Below are 24780 nucleotides of genomic sequence, written 5' to 3' on the forward strand. Positions count from 1 at the left end.
AGTATCAAACCTTTTAACCCTCTAGTCTCTCTGAACACTAGTTCGTTGCAGCTTAATGTCTAGTGGTTAGCCATTATGGGCCAGTATACCATACCATATCATACTGATTCAGTAATTCTAAGGGGAGATTAAAATTGCTGATGCTGATAACTTCATCAAACATCAGCTAATTATTATAAGCCCCTGAGTTGTTAATACAACTTAATTTGAAATAATGAGTGGTCATATACTGCCAACACAGAAACTGTCCAGACAGATTTACTTCCACTTGCTTTACTCCAGATTTTTGGCATGGGCCAGGCAGTCGCTGAGGGACCCATATTAACACAGCCACAGTGTTTATAAATACAGCTGCTGCCTGACCTCATCTTACCATCTCCTCTGGTCTTCAGTGTTCATCAAGACAACATTTAAACACTTAAAACTGACAGTACTGCAAATCTTATTGTTTTTATCTGAAGAACATAAATCGGGCTCATCTATATGCATTTGCAAAATGCACTCAATATGACTTAAAAATAAAGATCTAGCAATCCCAGCACGAAGAAACCACAAGAACACCTTCCCGTCTTCTGTCATTATGGGTATAAACCTGAAGAAACAGCATTCGTAATGGAGCAGGATGTGCTGTCCTCAACATATCTGACATCAGAATGATAACAAAACCCTTGCAAAAATGTTTGCGAATGAAAAATAGATAGCGGATAGTACGTGATATTTCCTGAGTGGTGATCTGAGAAAAGGGTAAAAGGTAAAAGAAAGAAAAGCAGTAAGCTCTGGAATGGAGAGGTAACGTCAGTCACGCAGCATAAATAATGACCTAAGAAATTTAGCCGAAAGGCACCTGTCTAAAAACTCTTACCGCTGCATATTTGAATGTCACAGCCATGAAATACCTTCTAAACAAGAGAAACCTTGTAAAATGTCATGGCCTTTCCTACATTCATAACTTTCTAAAACAGAAGACTAATGAAAATCTCTCTACACAATAAAGAATGAATTCATTTCCTGCATAGTAAAAGCATCTGTGTGTGATTATCCCCATTTTGGCTTTGTTGTCCCTTAAGTTGATGGCTGTTGTGTGCAAACAGCGCACAAAGGGATTTACTGGAGCTTAATCGAGGTTATGAACTTTTTCAAGGGAAAAGGGTTGTTACAAAACTTTTCTGCAATGTTGATGTGTATACGTTGCGTAATTGTCTGTCTGTACTAAACTAGTTCTGCCAAGAAAACAGTGCCATATACAACACCCGATTTTACTGGAGGGTCTCAAATGATAAGAAATCTAATTTGTGTGTGTGTGTGTGTGTGTGTGTGTGCATGCGTGCGTGCGTGTGTGTGTGAATGCATGAATGCAACAAGACTGCATTTATTCTGCATTACAATGATCAAAAGTGACAGTAAATTTCAAACATCTGTTTTCATTTTGAACCTTCAATTCAATGTTCTACTGACCATGAATAATTGAACACAGGTTTGACCCCATGAATGAGATCTTTGTCATGGACTGATGGCCCCGCAATAACAGCATTCTTCTCATCTTAAGCCCTACATTACACAGCTAAACGCAGCTCAATATGTGGTTTACTACCTGCTTGTGGAATACAGTGAAATAGTTCCACCAGCTAAAAGCCATGTAAATAAAACGCTCATATTTCCTTAAAGTAACAGAAAGAATGGCTTTGATCAGTATAATATAATCAGTATATATATAGAGTATAATACCCAGAACAGAGTACACAATACTTGCATATTCTGAGATATCTTTCCTCAAAGAATTGAGTTATCATTGGAGGCAATAACAGAAAAATGAGGCTTCATCCATCTTCATAGAAAGAACAATATGAAGAAGTAGCATTGGAATATCAGAGATGAGCGTATGCAATTAAACTGACAGCAACTAGTTGACTGTGCCGTCTACAAATATTGAGATGGATGTGCTATCTTTGACTATAAATCTGGGCTTAGAAAATGGGAGATGAAGACCGTCTGAAAGAGAAAATTGTTAGTGACAGATCTGTATCTTTGTCTCATATAACTGTCAATGATCCAGGGCCTTTTGTTCATAGCTCTGACAGTGTCATAATATGAAATCAGAGTCCCATTTCAGCATCAAAGCTCTCAGATTCAGCCAGAGTTCTACATGTTAGTGCAATGACATTCTTTAAAGGAACAGTTCACCCACAAAGGAAAATGTACTCAGGCCATTAAAAATGCAAATGAGTTTGTCACCAGAACAAATTTGGAGAATCTATTTTGTCATTACAACACTTGCCCACCAATGGATCCTCTGCAGTGAATGGGTGCCGTCAGAATTAGAGTCCAAACAGATTTTTAAAACATCACAATATTCCACAAATAATCCACACAACTCCAAAAGTTACATGACTGTAAAAATCCATCAAATAAAAGGTGTTTTAAATTTAAACGGTTACTTCTGGTGAAATACCAGTCCATAATTCATCACAATTCCACTCTTTACACTCTTTGTCCCTTAGAATTCTACTGGCTGATGTATTAATATGTATATTTCTATATGAAAATGGCCCTGTTATGATTGGTTTACCCCTGGATTCTGAACTAGGAAGGATGCTTTAGGTTTTCATGGCATGTACCTTACTATCACATTACCAGCAGAGTTTAAGCTCTAGACTCTTACCTGGGATAACAATTGCTTGTTGTCATCCTCTAAAATCCGGACTTTAGTCTCAAGTTGGCGGATGTAGCTTGAAGATGAATCTGCACAAAGAATAGAGGGGAAAACTAATTAGAAAGTTTGGAAACTGGCATTTTTGTACATAGAACAACACATGAACTATAATTTAAAAGTTTGGGTAGGTAACATATTTACAGTATATTATTAAAATATACTGTATATATATATATATATATATATATATATATAGAGAGAGAGAGAGAGAGAGAGAGAGAGAGAGAGAGAGAGAGAGAGAGAGAGAGGAATGCATATATGTATGTATTCCTCTAATTTGCAGTTCAATCCTTTGTGATCAGGAGCGTTAATAGAGTCAAGATGATCAACAGTTCTTGTGTGGCCCCTATTTTTACAGCCTGTGTGATTTTTTTTGGCCTTACTCAAGTTTCTCCCAACATAATTTCTTGTTATGAAAACCCTTTTACTGTGAAAACTCCCTAAAAGTGATTTAGTAATCCCGGAATCTGAGTCATGTTGAAATAGCGCTGCTTTCTATTAGGCACTGACATACAATACCATATCCCAGAATGCATTGTGGCTATGAGTTAAATAAAAGACATCTGTCAAAGCAAAAGAAAGACGCTGAAAGACAAACGTTTTGTACAGTTCACCTTCTACATGATCACATAAAGGCTTATACTTTTAAAAGCTCATTTAGACAAAGAAGAAATCTCAAATCAGAAAATCTACACTGCCTTTGACACACACAAGCTGCTTCATTTAAGCCATCTGACCTTTGTCTCCAACAGAATCAGACGTCAAAGGAACTAGAAGCAAGGGTAAACAAACGGATTTCATGTCTGTGAAGTAAAACCAAGTCATTCAGGATATATATAAAGTTTTTTGGGTCTTGTGTGTATGCTGAATTCCCAGCATGCCTTTCATGACCTTTTGGTGATGGACGGCCTGCCGGCCTGAGTAGATGCAAAAGGAAGCATGTCTGTGTCATAATTTTATATTGAAAATCCTCAAATATCCCTTGCGTAGTCAAAGTCCTCCTGAAAGAGACCAAGAGGTGCTTCTAAACATACTAAAATATCTAAATCCAATGATGTATTGTATGAATCTGGCCAATATCGCAAAATAAACCCATACAAGGTGATCAGAACCCAGACACAAAACAGAAATGCCTTGTATCAACTAAAAAATAAATAAATTAAAATATTTTTATGTGAGAAAATCAAGATAATGCAGGCTGGGAATAAAATGAAACAATTATAAAACAATAATACAATTTAGTTGTGCATTTGTGCAAACATATTTGCTTGCCGAATGCAACAATTGACCAATCAGAATCAAGTCTTCAAGTGAGTCATTTGGTACATAATTCGAATTTCTTGTATTTGAATCTTGTTTTTTTTTTACTACAAATATCTAAGTATTACAAATTCCAGAAGACAGACGTCATGAGGGTGATGTGGGTGTCATGCATTGGCACCATTCAGGAGTGAAGACTGAAGAGATTAGTTGTTTCAAAGTATGCACACGCTCACGTACACAAACACACACAGAGTGTGTGTCGCAGAGGAACTAAGTAAGGATTGTGTGATTGGACAGATAAAGGTAACTGAGGCCTTCAGTGACAGCAGAATGAATCATCAAGGATTTTCTGGCTTTCATTTTCTCTGAAAGACCAAGGGGCCCCTTGGTGACAGAATAGGGACCTCCAGTTTAGTACAAATGAGATTTTAAGCCTGGCCTAAAATAAAATTTTATATAGCACCATATTAAATGATTTATATTGCACAACAATTAAAATAATAAAATTGAATAATGCAACATTTATCCTTTAACATTTTTATTGGTAAAAGTTTTATACACTACATATTAAAAGTTTGGAGTCTGTAAGATTTGAAACCTTTTAAAGACATTAACAAGGATGCATTCAACTGATAAAAAAAATGATAGTAAAAACATGCATGATATTACAGAAATGTGTTTTGAATTTTCTATTCATCAAAGAATATGAAAACTGTATTATTTCCACTAAAAAAATATAAAGTTTCATGAGCAGTATGATTACAAGCTATTTCAAATTCTGCATATATTTCATAAAAAATACTATTTTGTGTATTTCTGATCAGATTAATGCAGCATAAGAGACAGACTCCAAACTTCTGAACGGTACTATATTTTCACAAAAACTAGTTTGAGCTCTTCTCACACACGTTTCTGCTCACTATCACTGATACACTTCATAAAGCTGTTAAAAACATCAGTCAAGGATGGGCCGCCCGACCTTTGAAATGAGATACAAAGGTTTGTCTCTTATGCCCTTTGAACCCAGAACTAATAAACCATGACCAATCCTCATTTTCCAATAAATCATCATCTTACGCTTTCCCTGCCATTTTGTATGTTTCATCAAAGTGAAATTAATAATCAAGACCGTTATCACCACCAGGTGTCACTGCAGCCTCTTGATACTCTTGATGATCCCTTAATGAGGAGCACCAAACCAATCACTGCATTTGTTTTTTATTCATCTCTGACAATAACACATGCATGAAGACGGCGATTTGAAAGATAATTTAATTTTAATAACTCTGGGATAGACGTGTTTATGTGCCCACCAGAACCATAGTGGTAGGCAGAGGTCCTGCTTCGTTAATCCTCTTTGCCAATCCTTGTGACCCCATAATCTAACTACAGTACATCTGATCACCTGACACACAGCCAAGCTGATTAGCGAGGCTGTCTACAAAGCCTGACCGGTTCTGCCATGTACATAACCCCCGACTCAACCCACCTCTGGCGTTCCCCACCGCTGACCGGAGCGGCGTTCCATTCACAGCAAGAGAGTCTTTTATCTCTGCGGGGCTGCAATGCAGCAGGAACTCTTTGAACATGCGAGAAAAATTGTTTTCTACACCCCTCTGTAATGTTTTGTTGGGTAACCCACAGAAATGAGGTATACGCCCAGATCTGAATACAGCCATTATCCGTGTAGAGAATTAATAGAGCACAAGATTTCAATATGACAGTGGAAAAACAAAAGGGGGTTATGAAAGGAACTTAAACACATATGTAGTCACATTCAAAAAGGACAAAAATAAACGCCTCTGGGTTATCAGACAAGCAACACAAAGTCAGGGACGGTCGTGAGAGCGTCGCCCACCTTTAGCAATCTCTGCTCAATTAGACATTCTCTGCTGCACAGCGTCCGCCTCTATGTGCACAAGCGCTGTAGGCTCTCCAATAGAGCACGCAACTTAACATTCAACTCTAACAAGCTGTCCTACTGTGCCTTTACAGAAACCAAGAGAAACACGTGTTGACGGTAATGCCAGATCTACACTATCTGTTATCGTGCTGGCATCATCTCAGTGTGCGCTTTACTTAATTGGAGAGACACTGTGATGTGGAATAGCCTCAGAGAAAGTCTCCCTCTGTCTTATCTGATCGTGTCATAGTAGTAGTGACCCACTTGTAATGCCATGTTTTTAGTCTTTCTGTCGAGTCTGTCCGCTTGAGATGAGGTCAGTGTTTTTAGCGTTAATGAGAATTCAATTAAAACATTTTCTGTTAATTGAAAATAACAATTAAACTCAGCATAACTGGTAAAAATAAATAAATAAATAAATAAATAAATAAATAAATGACTCAGAAATAACTGATTTCAGTTTTAGATGTCAGGACTTGGAAAAATAAATAAATAAATAAATAAATAAATAAAATAAAATAAAACATAAAATAACGTAACTCTGGTGGATACAGTCTTTTTTTCATTGGTTCATTTGTTTGTTTGTTTTACTTAATCAGAATGGTACAAAACTTGGTAAAGTTTGTGCCACTTAAAATGTAAACAAACAAATATGAATGAGAAACCGTTCATCTAGTGGAACCGTTTGGTACTGCGCCCAAACAAAATATTACTGAGAGCTCTTTTTTTTTTAAATATCAACCTCATATTTGGAACACAAATTGTCTCAAAGTTTCGGATTAAAACATGTTTTGGAAAAATTTTATTTCACATAAAATTTGAAAATATATTTTTGTGCATTTTTCATATTTTTATTTTTATTTAATTTTTTTCATAATCATTTTTCATCTGTCAAGTGTCTTCTCTAAACCTAAGTCAGTAGTGGTTAGCAGTTAGGATGCTCATATGAGAGAATTGGCTCGACATATCTGTACCCTTAACTTTTAACCATCATTTCCTGTTCTCTCTCAACTATAAATCAAGTAAAGTGACAAAAACAGCCACAGCTGTGGCTCAGGAAAAGGAACCCAGGATCAAGTCAAACCTGGGTCACACTCCCTGTCTACACTCAACCTTCCTATCAAAATAAGTCAAAAAGTCCCAAAAATTAATCGAGATAACTGTCCAAATCATTTGGATACTGTAGTAACCTCCATTCTGCTACGTTTCATCCTATCCATTTGGTAGCAGCCAATCAATTTTCACAAGAGTTTCTACAGAATTAATGTTACCATTAGTGTTACTTTCGTCAACGAAAATTATGAGTATGAATATCGTTGTCAACGAACCTTTATTACGTGAAGAAAACAAAACGAGACACAATGTAAATGCTGGTCATGTGATGATGACTATAATTAAATGTATCATGCAATATTGTTGACACATAAAAACAAAACTAAATGTGCTTTAAAAAATAAAAACTATGCTAAAATGTCTCTCCATTTTGGTTGATTAAAACAGGATGAAACAAAAAGTTTCAAATGGATGTATTCTTGAATCTATAAGGTAACAATAATATAATAAGAAAACCTTGTTTGAAATGGGTTTGGCTAAAATAAAATTTTGGTTTCGTCTATACTACTACGTACTTATACTATATAAAATAGAATTGCATTACTAAAAAGAGACTAAAATACAATTTTCATTGACTAAAACTAGACTAAATGTCATCAGTTTTGTTGACTAAAGCTAGATGAAAATAGTCATGGATAATTCTAAAATAAGACAAATGCTTAGCCTTTTAGCTGACTGAAACTTGACTAGACTAAAATGAGTATGAATGTGACTAAAACTAATAAAAACTAAAATGACAGCTTCACACAAAGACTAAACTAAAACTAAAATTAAAACAGGCTGCCAAAAACAACACTAGTTACCATATAGACATTACTGGCAATAAGGCCCAGAAAAAAAAACAAAAAAAAACAAAGCATACGTTCATAACAGATTGGACAAACAATCTGGACCTCAGAGGCGAATTACTGAGGACTTTGATCTCCAGCACATACTGGTTACATAACTTACATAATCTTAGTCTTTTGATGTCTGGAAAAAGACATGAAGATTTTACAGTAAGGGTGTGGACGAGACATGTTCAGTGCCAACTTTAGCAGTTTCTTGATTTGCACACAGCCACCCAGGCAGGTTGACTGCTGGAATCAATAAAAAGCTCATTAGCTTTTCCAGTTGACCCCACATTCGGCTCATACATGAAGTAACATGCTACAAAAACAACTGTACACCCCTCCCACCATCCTGGTGTACAAGTCCCAGAGCAGCACGGGGAAATAAGCTTTGGTAGGACAGAGGCCCAGGAATGATTTCAATTACTGCAAGATGTGGAAGTGGGGCTAGCCAGACAGTGAGGCATTGTTCCACACCGCTGTGGTCATCTTATTTCCCCATGAAACCTGAAGCGGCTTGATATTCAAAGAGGCCTGGATACAGTTCACCCCGCAACCAGAACATTGATCCCCTCTAGCAAGAGTTACAGGAACTAAATACGTTTCTCAGGTAACAATTGCTACGCAGTTTCTCATAATAATGTTAAGCATAGAAAATATGAAATTATTCATATGAGAGATGACTTGACATTATTATGAAGACGAAAATCATAAAAAAAAAAAATCTAAAATCAAAAAAGGAGAAACAGAAAAGCTAAAGCTTTGTTAACTAAATCGCACTATTTAAAATATGAAGCCAAAAATGTCTAGACACTGTTCTGAACAGTATTTTGAGTAACAATTTATTTAAATATAAATTAGAAATAAAAATAACATTGTATAAAATAACAGTATATATTATTAAAATTGATTTTTATAACTCAAATGAACAAATTAAAACAGGCCCAAATTTTTTTTTTCTAATTTTAAGGTTATGATACAAGGCATAAAATCCAAAAACAAACAAACAAACAAATAAAGCAATAGCAATAACAGAAGACAGTGCTGAAAAAATCAAAGCTGTTGTGTTGAGTATTTTTAAATAATTTATATACATTTAAAATAAAAAATATATAAATATAAAATAAATAAAAAGGAGGCTTTTGCATCTAAACTCTTCATATATGAATATATATATATATATATATATATATATATATATATATATATATATATATATATATATATATATATATATATATATATATATATATATATATATATATATATTTACCAGTAAAAAGAAAGTCGCTGGGCTATATATTTTTAGCAATAGCCATAAAAAACATTGTGTGGGTCAAAATTATAGATTTTTCTTTTATGACAAAAATCATTAGGATATTAAGTCAAAATCATGTACCATGAATATATATTGTGTAAATTTCCTACTGTAAATATATTACAACTTCTTGTTTAGTAATATGCATAGCTAAGAACTTCATTTGGACAACTTTAAAGGTGATTTTCTAAGTATTTTTTAATTTTTTTGCACCCTTAGATTCCAGATTTTCAAATAGTTTTATCTCGACCAAATATTGTCCGACCCTTATAAACCATACATCAATGGAAAGATTATTTATTTATTTATTAAAAACACTTAAGACTGGTTTTGTGGTCCAGGGTCACATACAATGTCTGAATGTGACTGCATATACAATGACATTCAGGTATTTTAAAGTGTGATTTAAAGCATGATAAGTGTACAAATATGTTTGGTAGCTGCTGTGTGTGTTCCTTAAAATGACAATCTGACAGTTTGCAGACATCTTGGAATCAGTTCCCAACAGTGGCTAGATAAGAGCTCAGCATTATTCAGAGATACAGTGTCCCTTCAGGTCCGACAAACTACTGATGACTCATGTCCACTCCATCAGATTATCCAACCATAAATGACACAAGATTCTGCAAAAACACTATTCAAAGGGCTCATAATAAAAAATATAATGTTTCTCTCATCAATGAGGCTGACCAAATTACAACAAAGTCAAGAGCGACTCACTCTTTAAAGCAATTGCCAATTACAACTATAGAATTAAACAGTCTGCTTCCTTGGCACTGATAGACAGGAAGCTCTGGCACAGGTATCCAGTTCAGATTGCACAAGCTCAGCAGGGAGTGCAGCTCACACATTAACAATCATGAGATGTGCTGATTTCACTCATTAACTGTGTTATGAAACAGGCTCCTGTCCTGGCACTGTGGACACGTCTGCAGCACTGCTGTCAGGGCAAATACACAGACTCTTCTGACGTGAGCAGCAATGACAGCGATGAAACTACAGGGCATTGAATGCACAGTGGAGGCATGTCCAGATTAATACTCATGCCAAAGAACATCGTATCACTCACTCGCCGACAAATATTATGTAAGTTTTCATGCAGACTGTCATCTTCCTGGATGGTAAAATAATATGCGCTCAGTTTCAAAGCTGCCTACAGAGGCATTATAGATGTGATACTTATTTTGAAGCTTATTTTAACTTGCTCTTATGTGATAGTTATTTTTTTTAATTGTGAAGCAGCATCACATATACTCTCCAGAATGCATTGAGACAAGTTAAGTGAAAAAGAAAAGAAAAAAAAAACATCCAAGATGGCAGACAAACTAGGAATTTTTTTAAATATTAATGTCATGTAATATTGTCAACAGTTTGAGGTCAGTAAGATTTTTATTTATTTATTTATTTATTTAGATTTAGATTATATTATTTAGATTAGTGTTCGACCGATATATTGCCAAGGCCGATATATCAGCTGATATTTGGTATTTTGCAATCATGGGCATTGGCTGATAAATTTCGCTGCTTGGCTGATTTGTTAGAGGCGGGACTTTTATTTTGACGGCGCTGAGAATGGCAGTGCCTGAGCACACAGCTCACATTCTCCCTCTTGTTCGCCATCGTCATAAACAGTTATGTCTAATGTCTTAATTCAGATAGAAGTTTGTCTAATAATCAGATAATTATATATTTTGTATTAATGTATACAAAAGTATTATAATGATTACTTTTATATTATTAGTAATAGGCAAACATTATAATACTTTCTCGTTTGATGTTAACATTAAGCAAATATGCATTTATATAATTTAAACAAATCTTTGAATTAATAATGAACATTTAATAACACAAACCTTGCAAACTTAGTCGAATCCAACTGTGAGATCTTGTGAAGTGAGCATTTTTATCCAGCATGATCGTGTGTTCTCTGTGTAACTGTCGGACGGTCCGTGTGAACTGAATGCTTTAAATTTTAAAATCGTGATTTCAAATTATGCTGCGCTTTATGCATTTGCTCACTGTCACATTCATGTTGTTTTCTCTGTATGCTTTATTTAAAATGAGTGTTACCTTGGCTTTATTTGAAAAAAATATGATTCCCAATGCACACAAACTTCCCAGAATACTGAGTGCCCTGTTGGTTACAGTGTTTACTTCCTTTTTAATACAATTTTTATTACATATTAATTTATTTGTGAAAAATACTTTGTCATCTAAACTATAAGTACCGGTATGTTTATTTTAAACATTTATTTTTTAAAACATTTATTTTTTAATCCACTGCCAAATTAGTTAACATTTCTTAAATAATAAAATATATATATATATATATATATCGGCTTTATATCGGTTATCGGCCCACTTTCTTTCCAAGATATTGGCATCAGCTGTATGTTTTTTTTTTAAATATAATATAGTATTTTTCAACATAAAAAACATCAATTAAAATTATATTTTACTCAGTGTTTTGGTGTGCTATGTAATTTTATGCTTGCAATTTAGCATTTGCATTTACTAAGCAGCATTAACCTCTGGATCAGTTGTCTAATTCATGTCAGGTCCTCTAATTATACTGTAAGGTTTCATTTTGGTTAGTGAGCTGCCTTGATCTCTAAGGCCTATATAGGCAGCTTAGGTTTGGAACAGTGCCGAAATGTTCTTCCTTGTACAATTCCCTAAGAGTAGATTTTAAATATATGGGATTTCACTGAAGATTTAAGGTTGCATATGACTATCAAGACAATTCCAGGAAGAAGGAAATAACAGATGGGAAAAGTAAACATCAAAACTGTCTTATTCATCAAAAACCATTGTGATTCATTCATAATGTCTTCATTCACATAAACCGTCTTCCAAACAATAGCTCTGTGTCAAGCCACAAATATAAAAATACCATTCAGACAATGACATATCATGCTGAAGGAAACACCAGAAGGCTTCATGTGCTGCAGAGCACAGCATGTGTCACTGATGGAGAGTGTGCTTACATGATGCAGCCCACGGGCATATCTGAATGTCAGCAAATGCTTTTCCTGTATCCTCAATGGGGTCCGCAGCCTAAACAGCCAGAGGCGGAGAAAAGATGGGAAAGAAAAGAGAGAAGGAGACAGACTGAGGAGGAACAGGGAGGGAAAGAGAGTAAGAGCATGCATGTGCCCTTGTGCACACAGCCTCGTGCAGAAACACCACTGTCACTATCAATCAGAGCAGGGGTGTAATAAGGCGGCAAGGACCAGAGTCAGTTGTGCCCCCTGCCACTTACACAAACATCATGCACACTGCCTTGGCAACCACAACACGACCCTCATGAGCAAGACACAACCCACGATGCTCAGTTGAGAACCAGAATGCAGCTGTGACACACGACAGGCCACGCATTCTTAATGAATGGGTAAACAAAAAAAAATTAAAAATATGTCACTGGGACAGGACCCTGTCAAATGGTACAACTTTCCCATTTTTACATCTAAAATGTGTATTAGTACACTGAAGTTACATATTTGCATTTCTTCTAAAAGGATATTGCCCTACTGACTTCTGGTATGCCTTTTTTTCTGAGAGTGTTCGTAAGCAGTGGAATCTTCCTGTGCCTATTTAGATCCATTTGAACAAACTGCTAGCCCAAAATATTTGTTTTACAAATTGCGCAGCATAAATTATAACTCAAATCATGCAGCTTGTTGAGGAGAGGTGATCAGATTTGTGAATATTCACATTCACATTCTCATGAGTGAGAAAGCTGTATTTAGTGGACAAAACACCATTTCTATCATGACTACTCTCTGAAGATTTTTACACGGTAATGGATATGACAATGTTAATACATTTAGTTTTGGCAGAATAGATCTGCTACACTGCTGCTGAATTGCTGCTGCTGTTGGTTATTACTGTTGTTTTGGATTTTTGCTGCAGCAAAGCAAGTACAGGAACTTTGCTACTGCAAAGACATTCGAGAAACTGTGTGTTTAGTATTTAAGACATTCTGCTGCAGCACAAATAGCCTATACAATAACTCATAGCAGATCAATACAGGTGGAGCTGTTGTTTCACACTTTTATGCTATTTAGTTTTTCTGTTAAACATTCTGTTAAAATTTTAATCAATCTTGTGTAGCTATTGAACCGTTCTCAAGCTATTTAAGCTCCAAAATGGACCAAAAACATCATAAAAGTCTAAAGCCATATGATAGTTTGTTTAAAACAGGCTACAGATTTAAGCCATTACTCTTTCCGAATTCTTTTATTGTGCACTTTTGTAGTTAGAAAAATTATATAAAATACTTTTAATTATTCTCCTTTTGCATTCCCCATAAAAAAACAACAACAGCCTATGGGTGAGTAAATACTGACAAAACGTTCACATTTGAATGTTGTATTTTATACTTGATCCCACTGTTAGAACATGCAAATCAATCTTCACAGTCCATTAAGAAAGCAGCTGAATAACAGCCAGCAACACAATTAAGGCAAGAAACAATAATAAAAACAGCTTTTTAAAGATTCCTTTGCTGTTTGGCCCTGTAATGCGGAACAACCCACTGCTGAGTGTCTAATTAATGAGTTTTACTCTGTAGGGGGTACAGAATTCGCTTTAAATGCAGTTACTAAGTCATTTTGGATGGACTATAGCCATTTTGCCGACTGTGTTTTTTCAAGCTGGCTCTGAAAGCTGTAATCATCTTAGAGCAGAAATCTGTAGATTAGCAGAGGGGCATATGCTCGCTCTCTCACTACATTTCCCCCTGTCTGCTCTATTGCCCTCTATCCATTTGGAACTTGATGTTTGTCTTTTTAAAGAGGTGTAAATTGCCCAGGGGTCATCTGTTTGGTTTACTGAACTCGTAAGAGTGAACCACGCTGTGTGTTCTCTCGGTGAAGAATGATTGCTCAGTGTGTGTTTACTGCCAGGTAATTGTCCCCACGAGTTTTGCCAGAGACACTGGAAATACACAGCAATAAATGTGCTCACGCCAATGTCACATTATGTGCTTATCTGGTCATATGGTTATTTTATCGCTTATCTACAGGCTTTACACCGGGAGTAAAGCACTTAATGGCGGTGAAGGAAAAGCAGAGCATGTCTCCAGACAGCACTCTGAGGAGGAGCCATCAGAGGATTTGCTGACACCTCACTTACCATGACACAACTGCCATGCTCAGAATGCAATCCTAATGCATTGCTTACTAGTGGTTTTAAAAATAGAATGTGAAACACTAGTTTGCAACAATAAACATTTTGTTGCAATGTTACAAGAGACCGATGGATAATTGGTTTAACTGACATTTTTAAAAAGATATTCACATTTTCTACTTAAGAGTTTTTTTTTAAATACTAAAGTGCATACCAACAAACAAACTAATAAATATAAACATAAAAATAAAACAGTTGTTTAAATTTTAAAATATACATTTTAAAATCTATAAATATACAAATTAAAAATATTTAAATAGCAAAAAACATAAAACAATAGTTATAATGTGTAAAAAAAAAAACATCTATATTTTCCACTGACATCGAATTATTTTGGAATTTTGCATAAAATTACATTTTAATTAATTTCTGACTTCAATCAATGAAAGACTGACAACACTTAATGGTTCATTTGTCTTTCTGAAAACTGAAGGTTAAATTTAACAGTGAATTGTGGGATTGCACATTATTATGGGATGCACATTTTGGCATGTGCAATTTATCATGCAGGTTTTGCACACTATGCACATAGAGTACTGCATTCCTTAAGGAGTTTGTGAGGTAGTACATTATCAACTTTCTGCTTACCAATGCATAGTTCTCATTTGTCTTGTCCATCATCACACAAAGGAAATGGTTTACAAAGGTAAAGATAAAGAAACCCATTTGTTTGCATATGTAACTATGCAATACAGAAGCTGTGCATTTAAGGAACTATGCAATCGTTTTGTTTGCTTGCCTTCAAATCAACGACTTAATGACAAATAACCCTCAATTATCTACTACATCTGTCTGGACATATTACACGCGACAAAAGAACAATCTTAATACAGACTGCAATGACTGAACACACGCCCTCTGAAAATATGCAGAGATGAGCAAAGTTCAGCCCAACTAACAGTGATATGATGAATCTCGGTTTTGTTTCTGCTCTGCAATGCAGAGAAAAAGAAAAAAAGACAGTAAAGAAACCGAAATTGGTTGAAAAAGATCTTGCAAATACATTATTATGACTAAAAAATGTTTGCGACATACAACAGCAAAAAAATTTGAATAATTACACATTCTAGAATAAAAAAAGAAAAAAAGAAAAGTAAATTTCTTCAGAATGCAAGGGGCATTTTCGTCAACATTAAAAGTTAACACAGAGGTTTGGGGTCTCCCAGCTTGCTGCAGACTTGGCTTGATTCAAAAATAGAGCAGTGAATAAGCGGGTGCACGCCGAGAAACGTGTGGGAAGATAGACGGCATACCAAGGTATTGATAAGAATGTATCCTAGCAACAAGCCCTAGTGTTTGACTAAAGGGCCTGCCAGTGCTTTAGTATTACACCTCCAGTTTCTGCCAAATGAGCTTCTCTTTCCTTCTTTTTCTCAGCACACACACATGCATTCGGCATGCACAGACTGCAGTGCAACTCCAGTACCAGAAGAGGAAACAGTATTATTCTAGTATTTTCTTATTCAAATGTTCTTTTACCCGGAAACTCAGTTTTGTGCATGATCTCTATGCTGTACACATGACTCACTGTTTGATTGCACATCTTATCCTGAGTAAGCATATGATTATTGGGCAAACAGATCCACCCATGATGGAGAAGGAATCTCAAAACTGCATACAGATCATATGATATGGATTTTATTCCTCTACTTGTAAGCCTTTAAGCATTTTGTGTATTGGAAGTAAGGTGTGTGTTTTAAAACTCCTTAAATAGGTAAGGGAATCATCTGAGAGGAGATGTTTAAAGGAATAGTTCCCAAAAAAAAAAAGAAATTTGCTGAAAATGAATTCACTCTTAGGCCATCCAAATGTATATGAGCTTGTTTCTTCATCAGAACAGATTTTAGCATTACATCACTTGCTCACCAATAAATCCTCTGCAGTAAAAGGGTGCCGTCAAAATGAGAGTTCAAACAAGTGAGAAAAACACCTCAATAACTGACAAGTAATCCACATGACTACAGACCAACAATTTACATCTAGTGATGTAAAAAAATGAAACAATAATAATAATAACAAATAATAGTGCTTTCTCCAGTGAAAAGTTGTCTTATCTGATTCAGGAGAAAAATATGCAAAGATCAAGGACCGATTACAAGCAAAAACAGTTCTATACAAATATGTTAGGAGGGATGGACTTTTTTATTGGAGGAAGCATTATTATGGATTATGGAATCATTTTGGCCAGATGCAATTGTTTGGAGTTAAAAAAAATTATTCCTACAAACACGTCACTTTTCGCTCCACAAGGCATTAATAAATGGACCAGAGTCATGTGGATTACTTGTGGATTATTGTCAAGGTTGTATCAGCTGTTCAAACTCTCCTTTTAATGGCACCCATTCACTGCAGAAGATCCATTGGTGAGTGTCTGATGTAATGCTAAATGTCTCATACTTAAACATACTGGATGGCATGAGGGTGAAAAAAATATTCAGCAATTTTTCCATTTGTGTGTGAACTATTAATTTGAGTCATCAAAAAACTATGGCATCTAGGATTTTAAACCATGTTTTGTGGGGAAACTACTGCACATTAGAGGCAAGAGTGACCTGTTTATATATACTTCTTCACTACAACAAAAACTGGTATAACAAAGACAAGTATGTCATACAGGCAATGTATACATGTTCTAATTTCTCCCCCATGAAGTCTAAAGTTTCCCCCTCAAGGTGATGATCTGTAATTAAATCTGGCATGTGAGAAATTACAGCCTCTTAACCAATGGAGGAACTTCAAAAAGCTCTCGCTATTTTAACTCTGTTGTTCCATGTTTAGTCATGGAAATCAACGTTTGTTAAAGTATCCTCAAGGACATGTGTGCGGAAGACAGTGATTTCCAAATACACTTCATCTGGCAAACTACAAAGACATCTCACAGGACAGATCTGACAGTTTGAGGGCACTGAAAAAACCCACTCTTTCGAAAAGTACATTTAGTGGGATTTTCAAGCTACACTTCATGTTTAACAGTGCTTTCTAACCCCTGACCCTAACAATTAAACTTCAGTGTGCAACTCGTTCAATCAAAGAAACCTCAAGTAGTGTGACTTATCTCAGTGGCAAGTTGTGCAGAGTCATGCAGCACTCAAATTTTCTTCAAAAAAGGTTCAAATGTAGTTTATGAAGTGCAAGTAGTACCACAAATGGGAGTGCTAAGGACAACTGCATGTCTCACAAAATTCAGAAAATCAAGTTTTAAATACTAATTCGCTTCACTTGTTGCACAACAATGGCACATTAAACCCATTTGACAATTCATGAACATGCCATTGAAATATCTGATGTCACTGATAACACTGACGTCACTCGACTTCATGTTCTCACAAGTTTGTCTTTACAGAAGTGCAGAAAGGAAAGATTACGGTGTTTCACTAAGGTCTTCCCTCAGAGAGGGTTGAGAATCAGTTGATAGTTGACTGCAAACATGTCAATGGAATAAAAAAGAGAGTAAAAAAGGCGCAGGAATGAAAAAACAGGAAACAGAGATGCTCCAGAACTACAAGATGCTCTCCTGACTGAGCAGAATGACGTTATGGCTATTCACAGTTGTGGTGTTTGAAGGACTCTTTCCCCTTTGTATGCTGAACAATAACGTTGGACAGATGGCTCAAGCAAACCAAGGGCGCCAACCTCACACCCCCTCTAGACAGAGGCAGGGGTCCTGCCCCATTCCCCCTGTGTCTAGAGTAGAGGGACAGCATGAAAAAAAAAGATCCATCCAAATACCTCCAGAGTGGTTCAAAACTGAAGATGTAATCTGGAAAATTGTTAACAAGCACAAAAGAAAATATGTGTGTAGAAAGAAGCTATTAAATTAAACACCTGCTTTTCTACACAAACAAATTTGTTATTGATTGTAAAAAAAAATTATGAAGCAGGCTCAGCACAAGACTCAAACCCACAAACTTAGGGTTAGGAATCAAACTCTTTAACCACTAGGCTTTGACTTCCCCCTAGTCATTCCCCATGACTTCCCCAAACTCTCTAACCACTATGCTACGACTTCTACAATGAGACATATAGTTCAGGAAGAAAACTCCACATAAGTCGCTGGAATATCAAATTATTGGGAAACCATCATCCAAAGAAAAATAATTCAGCAATAAAAGTCTCATCCGACCGGAATTATTCATGCTTGGCTAGTTTCCTCCAGTGGTAGCATGCCAAGACAAGGAACCTGAATCAACAAGATCTGTGCAATGGAGCTGAAAGCTGACCTTCCCTTTGACATCAACGAGTACTTTAGGAACCGGACAGCACTCTGGAAACACTGACCCATTTCAGAGCTGCCATGAAAAAGTGGTCCCATTCAAGGAACAACAATTCACATATGCATTACTGAGAAAGACATGCACTAGAAGTACTTATACCTTATTTTCCCTCCCATGAGGCCGTTTGACCGACATGTCCAACAACCAATCAGTTAGTTTCAGTCATCGTCATGTTTCGAGGTGTGGAAATGTCGCAATAATAACAGAACGGTGTGTAAAACTCTAAGACGTATTTTAAAGATTCTATGCCACAAACTTTAAATATTTCACATTCTTTTGAAAATCCAGCATTTAGCTGATAAGTGCTCGGCGTCACAGTTTTAAACACAGCAGCTTTCTTTTTTCGTGAGGAGGTTTGGTGCCATGGTATCTTTGTTTCCAGGTGGAACGTTAAAGAGCGCGACACACACGTCTCGCGGAAATCCTGTAGAATTCGACCAATCCGATCACGACTTCGACATTCCTGAAGTGTTTCAACTTTTGTGTCCCATATGCATCAGACAATTAGCCAACGGTACGTGAGCGTGATGTCTAAAGCTGATACTATAAAGTCAGAGATAATAAATAAAATGATAAAATACCTAAGTAGCTAAAATAAGGCATTATTAGCATTTTCTGAAAATGAAATGCTATCTAAAGGCTGGTAGGAAATTCTGAATTAAATCAATATTAATATATTCCATCGAGTATCAACAGGCATAGTTTTTTCTCTCTCTCTCTCTCTCTTCAGATATATACAAATGTAAGGCCTAAGCCTAATGGTGGGTAGAAATAAACCCAGTATAAACTTAATATAAACTATTTTTTCAGATAATAATTTGCATTCAATTATTATTATTTGTGATTCTGCATGAAAATATAGTTACCTTTATATTTTAGAAAGAATATCAATACATATTTTGTGGGTCAACCGCATCAAAAAGTTTGATAACCCATTCCTTAAATGGACAATTAACCCAAAGATTTTACAGTAATCATCTGTTCAAACACAAATGAAGTTTCCGGAGTTGGCCAAATTCCAGTTTTGCTATATGATTAAGAGCTTCCTAGATATTAGGGCAAGTAGATGATTGCCAAATTTTCATCATCCATCCCTCTAAATCCAATAAATGTGAGAAAACAGCCACCAAAATCCTCCACAAACATCACATGCTGATTACATTCCCTTCATGTGGTCCAGAAACCCAAACATACTTCTTCTCAGTCATCTCACCCCAGGTGCCCTCTAGTCTCCTGACCCACTATATCACTGAATACAAACAGTGCTGCCCCCATCTAGCTCCAAAGGATCAATCAACCAACTGATAATTACTGTTGCTATGGAGATCACCACCTACCCAGTGCTGCCACCCGTGCGGTGACCCCCTTTCCATCTACTGCCTTCATATTTTCCTCAGGGTAAAAGAGAGGAGGAGAGTAGAAAAGAAAGAACTGAGGTAGAATGTTAAACAAAACAAAACCAGGTTTTTTTTTCGTATGGCTGGTTAATTAATTCAATCTGGACATTCTTCGGCTTCAGTGGGCAGAAATTTCAGGCTCGTGTAGGCATGTGTACATTTATTTATTCAGTGGTGACTTCATTACCTTACATCTGTTCAGCTCTCTGACAGGGTTAACCAGTTCACCGACCACAGCTGACTGCATTTCTTCCTTCTGAGCATCCAGAGTACAAGAGAATTGAACAGTTAAACGCAGATCCCCCGCCCCTTCAGCAGTATTCATTCAGTAACAATGTGAAACTTCCACTATTGTTGTCATGGAATGCAGAAACTCTGGACAGCCAACTTTGTGAATACACAAAAGTGACGATATCTCAGAAAAGAAAACTCATTTGGGATGCTTCATTTTTGTACTACAAAGCATGTATAGGATGGGCACAGTAGCTAAACATTCAAAGGCATTATGGGAAAACAACAACTAAAATCATCATTAAAGATTCAGTTCTCTCAGATTTACGTTTTTAAACCATCTGTTATTTAGATTTATTTAGATTTATTTCTTTTTTAATTTATTAAATTAATTTATTAATTTTAGTAATTTTATAGTACTTCATTTTCACCAAGGTGACATTCAAATTTATTCATCTAATAGGCTATTTAAAGTTTTTTTTTTTTTTCAGATTTATTTCAATTAACAAAAACAACTACTCTTCCTGTTTCATTAAAAATACAGTCAACATAACTTTAAATATGGTCAACATATATGCTTTACACCAAAGTGATGTCAACAACACTGAATAATAATTTGTTCTCGTGTATCTCATGACTATCAAGTCCACCACAATGAACTTTTACACATGATGTTTGAATGTACATAAACTATTGTAGATTGAAAGTTTCTATTAAGGGCAAATTCTATATACATCAACAGACTTCTGAAATTTCTCAATTGAAATCCTCTAAAATGTTTTTCAAAAAACTCCCCAGCTATCTCTAACCCTTTCAGTTTCCTTCTGAAAAGATAACAGGTGGCCCTTTCCAGGAACAACCAAGTCAGCTTTGACATTTGGCAATGTGCCCAAGACTGGAGCATCATAGAAGTTAGGTGTGATTACGTTCATTAACTTGTGAATCTGTTTATGAAGTTTCTTGAGAGGATTCTCAACACCTAAAGATTATCAGTAAGGTTTTGTGAGAGAAAACAAGGCTCTTTTCCACATCTCCACCATCTTTCTAATTGGGACAGCCCAATTACAAGCCTATTTAAAGCTTTCTTTGGCAAAACTGCCTCACAGGGACTTGCATGCTTCATAATATTATAACGGTATTTTCTTTATGAGGCAAAGACAAGCAGCAGAGAACAAGCAATAACACAGTAAACTTCAGATTCAGCAGAACCAAAGACCCCCTCCGACAAGTCTGAGAAGTTGGGGAGGTGCTTTCAATCACTGTTTGTTTTTAAAGAACAATGCCTCGCATCAACAGCTCAAGACATCCTCAACAAGGAAGCACATTTGCAGAGCCACTCAAAAGAGCCACTAAAAAACACCTTTTAACTAGTATTGCTTCGATCTTTACTGTTTGGTTACCACCTGAGAGCATGACTAAACAAGAACCGGGAATTAAAAATTGCAACCATGTAATCCAGTATTTGCCATTCCCAGGAGATCAATTGAATTATCTCCCAGATTACTTGAGGGAATTCATGAGTTTCCATCATTGGTAAAGAACTGTGAGCTATCCAGCTAACTGAAATGTCAATGAATACTAAGACAATAATTCTTAATCCAATTCAAGTTCAATCAAACACAAGTAACCCAGGGGCTTTTTTCAAAGGGGTGACCCCTCTAGACTGAAAGCTTCACTCGTAAATTGGGATCCGTTTTATGACAAGCCAGACATCTGTACCTTTGAGTGGCGCAGAACGGCTCTAAAGGCCTGATGCAGGGTCTTGAATGGAAGCAACTGAAGGTCCTTTCACTCCAGCCGTGGGAAGAGTCAGGGAGGAGTGTTATCTGAACTCTGAAACAGAATCTCGACCCCAGCCACTAAACCTTCAGTCCATTGGTGGATTGCTGGGGGGCCAGAGGCTTTTCAGTGCAGGATAGAACCACTTTTACCCCTCAAAGAGACAGCTATGTGACCTCAAAGACAGGTCTCAGGAGGGTTTATCTATAAAATTATTGTAAAAATGTAATATTACACTTAAAGATACAGGTCAACCAAAAGTAAAAAAAATAAAAATAAAAATAAAATCTTTCATCATTTAACCTGTTTCTCCAAACCTGCGTGACTTTCTTATTCTATAACTTAACAAAAGATATTTTGAGAAAAGTCTCAGTTTTTCTCCCAACGGAAGTCAATGGAAACCAAAACTGTTTGGTTACCAACATTGTTCAAAACACCTTCTGTTATGTTGCACAGATGAAAGCTTGGTGAACCGATATTGCACTAAAAATAGATGATTTATTTTCTTTTAAAGAGAACAACATACATTTTTTCATACTATGCAGTAGAGAGGTTTCACACAGGATTTCTGTTTTGATGCAAGTCACGCAGGAAAGAAATAGGAATTATTCAAGTTCTGTCTATGTGGTATGGGGAGCAGGAATGTTCTTCTGGTTGGTTGGCAGTCCAAGCTGGTTGTTTTGAGGATTGTAAACAAGGAGAGATGCAACCTGTGGCTCAGATTATCTCATCGGGGGGTGAAGCCTGGGAAAGAGAACGCCGGCCAGTCTAATCTCCCACCATGACTGAACACAAGCTTAAATACAATGCTACTATAGTTCTAAGAATGCACTGCAGTTCCCCATTGACTATATTACAAAGGAAAACAGGGTTTCAACATTTCTGAACATTTTCTAAAGAAAACTAAATTCTGCTTGTCTATGCACTTCCCAACATGATGCAGGTTGTGGTTGCTGTTTTCAAAGTAGTTTCAAAGCTCACAAAAACACTAATTATTATTAAAATGATTAAATTATGGATTTAAACCCAAGTCTTAGGGGTTGCTTTGGAAACTCATTTATGGAATGTATGTGCAACAACATAAATGGAATGTTTCTTACCTTCTATAAAGGTAAGAAAGAAATGCTTCTTTAAAGAACCTTTGACTAAATGTTTCATTGTAGAACCAAAAACGGTTCTTCTATGACATGCATGGCTGTGAAGAACATTTTAATTAAGCATCTTTATTTTTGAGAGTGTATGGCATGTCATGATGGGAGAAAGGTTGGGGGTGGAGACAAACTGAGGATCACTGAATAATCAGATGAAAACAGTCTGGTAGGCGCTGGTCAGGTGACAAACAAGACAAGGTCTCTGTCTAACAGCTTATGAAGGTCTGAAATAAATAGTAGAAGCAAGAAACCCAATGTTCTATAACAATGAATATTAAAATATATCAAATTTTTATTTTAAAAAATCATTTCAAATGTCTACTCACATCAAAAACACTTTTTCGAGAATGTCTTAAACACTATAAAAAAGCATTCTTATCAATGCCAGGCTCTTCCAGCTGACACTATCAGCAGTAAATAACAGACATTTTTCTGCCACAGCTACGACGAGCCACACTAGAGGCAAGCTTGTCATCAATCTCCTGTCATGTGGCGGTAACAAGTTAAGAACCCTACTGTTAGAGTGAATCTGCTGATGGAATAGACCTGGCCTGCTGAGTGAATGTGTCAAATGTGCACTTTTACTACATTCATGTTCTTGGCAAATGCACAGATTCTACTCTTCTTTTATACCAAAAATAAACAGGCAAGATATGCACATAACACATAGCTTGTACCTAGAGATTTGGACACTTTGTATTATATTGCATGGTTGCATTCCTCATTAGTAAGGCTTTAAAGATATAAACATCTGCTAAACGTGAAAATTATACAAATATCAACCATCAATTTCCTCTGAGTAGAACTCACTGAGAGGCTGAACAGGGGAAAGCAGCATATAAGTAGCCGTGAATTAAAAGGAATAAACCAAGCTGCACTGGGACATGTGATCAAAACTAAAAACAATGTAACCAGTACATGACAGAACAGCCAAATGTGACGCTATGACGCCAGATCATTTGGTATCAGACAGTCCATGCATGCAAATCAAAAGTAAACAACACTCAAAGTACACGACGTAATGGCACCTTCAGGCACTTGAACAGATACACACCCTCTATAGCGTTACAGGTTAGTGGCATTAAAAACAGAACAGAAAGTCAAAAACAGAAAGGAAAACTCTCTGTAATATCCTCTGACTAAAACAATGACAGCAATGCATGTGTTTTATCCCCCAAAATATGTGTATTATTTGAATTAGACACTAACATTTGGGGTCAGTAATATTCACATTATCGCGGTTTCCACAAAAATACTAACCATTTTTTTCAAAAATAATAGTATTTACAAAAATATTAGAATGATTTCTGAAGGAAAACGTAACACTGAAGACTGGAGAACTTACAGACTGATTCTAATAGATCAATTTTCATAACTTTCAACCAGAAATGAGTTTCTCAGCCATTTGTGCGTGAAATGCCTGTTTCCTGAATGAAGTATGAAGTATTGAAGCATTGACATAACTGGCCAAGATAGTATTAAACCCACATAAGACCTGTTTTCATGGGCTCAAGCAATTATTGTTAACAATAATACTGTCACAAAGAAAACCTGAAGCAGCCAGAACTGCCTGTATAATCAGTGTTTCCCTGGAAACCAATGGAAGTCTCAACCTGTGCAT

The 24780-nt window shown here is 36.1% G+C and overlaps 1 protein-coding gene across 1 annotated transcript in view; it reads right to left on the reverse strand.

Moving 5' to 3' along the window:
* ccdc85ca (coiled-coil domain containing 85C, a) overlaps positions 1-24780 on the reverse strand; it is a 39173-nt gene that overhangs the window by 12996 nt on the left and 1397 nt on the right. The window contains exon 2 of the mRNA XM_052580535.1: positions 2660-2739. Within this exon, the coding sequence (XP_052436495.1) occupies positions 2660-2739 (80 nt within the window). The remainder of the gene's footprint in view (positions 1-2659; positions 2740-24780) is intronic.

This window comes from Carassius gibelio, chromosome B17 (assembly GCF_023724105.1).
Source record: "Carassius gibelio isolate Cgi1373 ecotype wild population from Czech Republic chromosome B17, carGib1.2-hapl.c, whole genome shotgun sequence".
Lineage (NCBI taxonomy): Eukaryota > Metazoa > Chordata > Actinopteri > Cypriniformes > Cyprinidae > Carassius > Carassius gibelio.